The 7,255-nt window shown below is 46.7% G+C and overlaps 1 protein-coding gene across 1 annotated transcript; it reads right to left on the bottom strand.

Annotated features, from left to right (window-relative positions):
- Window positions 1-414: 414 nt before the first annotated feature.
- On the bottom strand, window positions 415-3,423 carry LOC136452401 (acyl transferase 5-like). Its single transcript, XM_066453020.1, has 2 exons — window positions 2,842-3,423; window positions 415-1,456 (listed from the first exon to the last, which is right to left on the bottom strand). Exons 1-2 carry the CDS (start codon window positions 3,289-3,291, stop codon window positions 614-616), a joined length of 1,293 nt encoding a protein of 430 aa, XP_066309117.1. The 5' UTR covers window positions 3,292-3,423; the 3' UTR covers window positions 415-613.
- Window positions 3,424-7,255: the final 3,832 nt, after the last annotated feature.

The following is a 7,255-nucleotide window of genomic DNA, read 5'->3' on the forward strand; positions in this document are numbered from 1 at the left end:
CACGAGCTCAACGCTGCAATCTGAATCCTCGGAAGTCGTCGGGTTCTTTTCTTCTTGTCTGTTAGGCGAGGCTGATCGAAACCTGCAGGGAAGTGGACCTGGAGGCGGGTGGGCTTGGTGACTTTGCCTTTGCGGCTGTAGTGGAGCTCACATGACCATTTGTTTTCCAAATAATTTCTGAACTTTGCAGCTCACAAATGTGACACTCCAGCTCAAGTTCTTCGCTAAATGCTTGTTTGGTGACGCCTGTTTCTTTATAGTTCAGAGATTGGTCACACAAGAAGCTTCTTCCTGCTGCTGATCAATCATCAAGCAGTGCCAGTTCAACCAATGTTCATCTGGAGCCTGGTTTCTTATGGCATATAGACACATTAAAACTCGGGACATCATGAACTTACAGCAGGCCAATAAGTCTGAAATAATTTGTTTCAAATGCAACACTATTATTCTTTCATCACTGTCAATACTCAATACATGTATATAATGTAACGTGCTGATAATAGTACACAGTATAAACATGACCAACCCTGTCTTATTGCAAGCAAATTCCAGGAGCAGCAATTTGACACAACAAAATACAACAAATCCCACTGCGGAATGGAATACACTCACTCTATGCATGCTTCTGTAACTCCTCGCTGAACACGGCAGAGTGCTGCCCTTCCACGCACTGCAGCACCAGCCTGATGCCCTGCTTGGGCTTGGGCGGCTTCAGGTACACAACGGAGGGAACGATGTTAACGTCGTCGTTCAGGGTGAACACGTAGCTTGGCTCGCCGAACCCGTAGTCAACCTCGTTGAAACCCACATGGCTCCAGTCAGTCACAACGAGGGTGCCATAGTCCAGCGACACGTTGTAGTGGTTCTCCTTGGCGCCGCCGCTCAACCAGTCAAGGAACCTCGATGACAGAGCTTCCTTGGCTTCCCTGATCGCGGTCACGATCTCCACCAGTGAAGCTTCCTTCACCTCCTGGCTGGTCTTGGTGAGGCCACCTGGGTACACACAGTTCCCATAGTAGCCTTCGACCGAGGGCAGCACATTGCTCAGCAGGTGGCGAGTGCTGGCTGCAAAGCCCAGGCGAACCTCAGCATCAGGTGCAAAGTCGACTGCCAAGGCGCGACATTTGAAGATTATGGCAGTGACCACGTCAAAAGTGGAGCACTTCTGATTGGTTTCACTTGCAACCTGGTCCTTCACACGCTTGATGCTGTCCAGAGAGATCTCAACAACTGACTTCTCAAAGTTGAATGCGGTGAATGACGGTGGCGGGCCTAGGGGTGGCTTAGGTGGGTTGGGGATGGCATCCCGAGCCCAGATTGGCTTGATCGATGGCTCAGGGAGGCCCCTAGCCATCTCACCAACTGCTTTCAGAAATTGTGCAGCACCCTGCCCATCAAACACCAAGTGACTGAAGCAAATGCCCACAGCAAATCCACCACATGTGAACTTTGTAACCTGAACATAGCGAAAATAGCAGCGGGTTAATCAACTAAATAAAATGTAAATTCAGCAACTAGTCCTCAAACTAAGGATGTGCGTTTCTGGCCTCCAATAGGGAAAATTTTGAGAACATGCTCATAGCATGCTAGTAAGACCCCTGGTTATCACAATGAAAGCCCCCTTGCTGTATGCTCCCCATGGTCATGGGGCAGTCTCTAAAGCGAAAACATGTGTGTAGTAGCCAGCTTTCAGGGGCTTTTCCCGACCTTAAGTGCAATGCCTTCATGATGTTTCTCTCCTGGGTCGAGTTTTTTTTTTCCAGCAAAATTCTACTCTGCTGTCTGAGTATAGGACACATGCCAAAACCTATATCTCTTAGGCATATAAGCTTCAACAATAACAGGTAGTTCCCCTCCAACAGGGTATGCTTCCATCTAAGGCCTTGTTCGTTTCATCCCTAAACCATGGGGATTGGGGGAGATTGGAGAGGATTGAGGAGGATTTTGACTTGTAGCATGTAGGGGATATAATCCTCCTCCATCCCTCACAATCCCCTTGGTTTTGGGGCAAAACAAACAGGGCCTAAATGAACTTTGGGCTACATAACTGGAAAATAAATATTCAAACCACATTCTAGATTCAGGGATCATCATTCAACTTTTAGATGCTCGAATACAGTTTTGCTCTAATGCAAAAGAAAACGACAGTTGTTTCATGATTTTGTTATATGGTTTGCTACCAACAAGGCAACAATCTGTAGTGAATGCTAAAAATTTGGCTGAATGCACTGCTAGTCAACGAGGTAGGCAGCAACAGCAAATATAGAATACCAATCAATACTTGGCTTCCATCCTTGGAGAAACCATCCTGCCCTGCCTACTTCTGATGAAACCATTAGCACTGCAGCAGCATTCCCTACCAGGCTACCACTAATTATAAGCAGCTACCAGTGAGGTGCTGCGGCTGCAACCCCTTCAACACATCCCTGAAACCACAGCAGCTGCTGGCTGCAGCAACACCAACTTTAGCTCAAGTGAACGCAACCAGAAGCATGCTAATGTTTTCTGAGATGGTTGCTATCGATGGTGTTAGCTTAGATCAGTAGATCAGCTCAAACAATTGTGGCCAATTGTCCATGATACAGTCACTCGCAGTTGCATCGATCTATTTTGAGGCAGACGGTGATGACACATTGTGCTTCACACCTTTTATTTACGGTTGTATTGTTGCAAGCCATGATTTACTAGTCAACGTTAGTCAACACCCTGCTTCCGCCTCAGATCCACAGACCGAACACTAAACCCCCTCAGATCCAGACCAAAACTTGCGTCCCAAATTTACTAGCCGAAATGATCAGAAGTGAGGGGACTAAAGCAGCAGGCAATGGGAATCGGACTGACCTGCGCAAGCAGCAGGGTGTCCTCCACGCGCACCCCGGCCGGCGGACGCGGGAGCAGCTCCTCCTTGGGGATGCACAGCGGGCGCTCGAGGTTCCGCGCCTCCTCGAGGGAGCAGCTGGCCTCGGCCTCCACGAACCACACCCCTTCCCCCGTGCACTCGATCTCAGGCTCCCCCGGGACGGGCTCGGCGATGCGGCCGGCGACGGGGTAGTACGGCACGAGCGCCTTGGCGAAGCCCTCGCGCATGGCCGCGATCGCAGAGGAGGCGCTCCGGTCCTCCTTATTCCCCGACGTAGGGGCGGGGAAGACCTGGATGAAGTCGACGGAGACGCGAACGGCGGCGGTCTTGTCGATGGAGGAGAGCGGGAGGGAGCCGCCCGGGGTGGGCCCCGCCGGCGGGACCAGCGACGGCGGGGACTTGGTTACCGTGGGCGGCGGCGCGGCGGCCATTGCCGAGGCAGGCGGTGGTGGGTCGGGGTGGATCTCCGGAGGTACAGATACGCCGGGGAGGAGGAGGTCGCGGGAAGAGGTGATTAGTTTGGTTTGGTGCGGCTTAATTTCAGACTTCGACGAAGCAGGACGCTGACAACAACCGACGACTTTCGGTAGTTGGGCTTTGCCGCTTTTTCTTTGGCCACAGGACACTACTGTTTTATTAGGGTCTGCTTACTGGCGCTCAGGCTCTATTCAAGAAAAATGGCTTTTTTTTTCAGAGTGAAAACTTTTGAAAAATATTTAGCAGAATGGCTTCTTCTATATTTTTTAGCTAGAGGACATTACTGTTTTATTAGGGTCTGTTTCCTGGCGTTCCAGTTCTATTCAAGGGAAATGGTCTTTTTTAGAGTTAAAACTTTTGAAAAATATTTAGCAGAATGGCTTCTTTTGTTTTTTTGGCCACGGGACATTATTGTTTTATTAGGGTCTGTTTACCGGCGCTCCATCTCTATTCAAGAGAAATAGTCGATTTTAAGTTAAAACTTTTGATATTTAGTCGAATGGTTTTTCCTGTTTTTTTGCCATAGGACATTTCTGTTTTATTAGGATATGTTTATTGTGCTCCAACTCATATTCAAGAGAAATGACTTTTTTTGGAGTTAAAACATTTGAAAAATATTTGGCAGAATGGCTTCTTCTGTTTTTTTTTGCCATAGGACATTACTGTTTGATTAGGGTCTGTTTACCTACGCTCCGGCTCTATTCAAGAGAAATGGTTTTGTTTTAAGTTAAAGCTTTTGAAAAATATTTAGCAGAATGACTTCTACTTTTTTCTGAAATGAATGAAAAGTGTATCTATGGCACATGTTATTTTTGCACCACGTGTGGAGAACTACGATGTGAGTAAATATTATGGCCCCGTTCGTGTGGTCTTAAACCCGGCTTGATTCGCTTCTTTTTTCATCCGGAACAGTGTTTTCCTCTCACAAATTCCTCCAGATTTATCCAGATTCCTCCAGAATTCCTCCAAAATTTTTCGGTGAATTTGGAGAGTGGTAAGGGCACGCCACTTTACAATATAACACACAAGCAGCTACTTGCATGAATCGTCTAGGCATCTTTCCACGCACCAAATTTGTTTTTTTAGGTTTGTTAGAACAGTTCTAACAAAATGCACTGCACTGCAGAGAAAAATTGAGACGCCTCTTAGTTGCTGGTGTGTGCTCATCTCTGCCAATGTCCATGATCGCTCCTCCATTTGGCAAATCATCTAGGAGGCGCAGGAGGTCGGAGGTAAAGATGGCAACGGGCACAAAATATCCATGTGCCCGCAAATAGAAAACCCGATGGGCATGGATATGGGTTTAAGTTTATGCCCACGGGCACGGACATGGGTGTGATTCTAAACCTGATGGATATTTGCTCATGGGCATGGAAAAATGATATCCGCACCCGCAAATCCGCTAGACCCACGCCAATGACCCTATAAGTCTATATACGGTTGTATGTCTTTATTCGTGTTAATTTGTGATGACTTGAGATACACTAATATAGACGTACTTTTGATTACTCTTGTATGGTCAATGTGTCATATTTTATCTAATGTTGAGATATAGACGTTTATTTTTTGATATATTATTTCTTACTTGCTATTAAGATATGGTTGGGTGCTTTGTTGCTTCATTTTTGCGGGTATACGGGTGTGCCCGCGGGCATGTGATATCCGCGGATAGCGGGTACGGGCATGGTTTTCTACCCGTGACGGTTAACGGGCGCGGGCGCGGGCACAGATTTTTGCTCGCGGGTATGGATATCTAGGGCTAGTATCCGCGCGGATTTTACCCGTGTTGAGGAGGTTGGAGTTGGTGAAGATTAGCAGAGTCCAGAATAATTTAGCTCATGAGTTGGCGCAGTTTAGCATTACGTCTAGGGAGTCTCGGTGCTTCTTTTTTTCTTGTTTTCTAGAGTGGGTTTCCTCACTCTCTTGTAAGGATATTACTTGAGTTTTAATTGATAAGTTTCCTTTTCTAAAAAAAAGAGAGTACTGTAGCTTTATCACTTATCTCATCAGCTGTAGTATGGCAATGCCATGACCTCGAGGTGTGCTTGGCACCCATCAAGGCACAAAAGTAATATTAATTTACGGCACTATGGCATCTTCGTTTAAATTTTGAATGAGACATTGATTGTAAAATGGAATATCTATCTATCCTCCGTAATCACACTACTGACCCATGGATCATAAGCCAAGATCCCAGCCTGACATGCCACTATCCAAATCAACCAGACCACGAGGCCACCATGGACTGGAACTAGTCCATGCCGATCACGAGCCTACATCGATTGATCTGCTCCATCTGGAGCTCGTTCTCATGTACTCAATGGATTGGGCCACAAAACATGGGACGAACGAATGTTGCATTGGGCTTAGGTATCACATCTAAAAGCAAGGCAATAGTAGCAACATAGGGGGCATGGATTGCACCACAAAACTGTTAGCATATAGGAATTGGGGAGGAAGGGAAGACAGGCAGAGGAAGAGAGTAGGTAGCGTGAGATAGGATGAAGGATTAGTTCCGAGTATTTGGTATTCAATTCTTACTTGCCCTCTTCCAGGCTCTCTCTTACTCCGTACCCTCTTATACACCAGCATAGCTGGAGATCGACTTGCCCAGGCAGCGCAGCTGCCTCTATAGCCTACGGGTCAAGCCCAACGTGGCCTTGCATTCGGACGGCGTTCACGCTCACGCGTGCTGTCTCTTGGGTGATGCCGGACGGGCAACAGCACTTGGGCTTGCTCCAGATGCTATTTCTCCTTCAGTATCTTCAGTAACCATCCTGACAAAAACATGGGCCGAAGGTTCCACTGGGCTTCGGTATCACATACATAAGCAAGGCAATACCAGCAGCAGAGGGGGATCGAACAGAACCGAAGTTGTCTTCCTCCTATATCCAAAAGCTCTATGCGACTATGCCTACCGTTCTCGCTGCATATCTCTGTTACTCATCATACTACTTCTTGAGTTTTGCGGGTGAGATAGCCTCTGCTTATGGTTTTTCTACGTGCCAGAGTCCTCTTCGGACTGGGAGTGTGGTAGACACCCGCCTGTGAAGCGTAGGTCCATGGCGGTGGCACACCCACGACATGTATCAAAACTTTATGTTATGTTAAGATTTCCACGCTAGACTCTGAGATATGTGATGTGTTATGACTAAGTGATGACCAATGTGTTGTAAACCTAAATATTCCTTCTAAATGTGTGAATTTGATGTGAATCATATGGTGTAATCTATATATTTGCAAAGGTCAGACAACTGTGTGTTATATGGGTAGCACAATAGGACGACCATACGGGTTGGGGGTTTAGGCTAGGTGTCGTCATTGAAAGACAACTTAGTTTAATCATTGGCTCGGACAGAAGGGGTCTTGACAATATTGTAGCTGACTAGGAAACATATATGTAAAACTGATAAGGGGCGAAGTTGTTCTTGTAACCCTAACCTTTGGCTATATAAGGTGGGTAGGGAGCCCCATGATCGGTATATGATCTGATAATACACATCTCGTGTACCAAGCACGAGCAATACAACAACAAACACAGAACATGGGATATTACTAATCTCTATTCCATGTACTCCCATCTAGTTTCATGTACTACACAGCGCTCTATACTTATTGCTAGTGACAAAAACACTAATAACTTCTCCTCGTAGGGCGGCGGAGGAGGGGAGGAAATATGATGTTGAAGGGCTATCTAGGAGAGGGAGGGCAGCAGGATTATGGGGAAGAGGGTAAACATTAGAATTTAAACCTTGACATCCAGCAAGGAGGCCTGCTATGTGGTGGTGTGCCTTTTTTCTCAAACACGTATGAGACTTGAGAATCATTTCATTAAGTGAGAAGAAAAGAAGGAAAGTACAAAGGAGGGAGAAGAATCCCCCTCTGATCCCAAGGAAACACTAGACCATAGCAATTAGC

Source organism: Miscanthus floridulus, chromosome 5 (assembly GCF_019320115.1).
Source record: "Miscanthus floridulus cultivar M001 chromosome 5, ASM1932011v1, whole genome shotgun sequence".
Classification (NCBI taxonomy): Eukaryota; Viridiplantae; Streptophyta; class Magnoliopsida; order Poales; family Poaceae; genus Miscanthus; species Miscanthus floridulus.

Excerpts from the sequence above, each read along its gene's own strand:
- LOC136452401 (XM_066453020.1), bottom strand. The coding sequence starts at position 3,291 with ATGGCCGCCGCGCCGCCGCCCACGGTAACCAAGTCCCCGCCGTCGCTG. Across the intron at positions 1,457-2,841 it reads ACACCCTGCTGCTTGCGCAG|GTTACAAAGTTCACATGTGG; the intron begins GTCAGTCCGATT and ends CGCTATGTTCAG.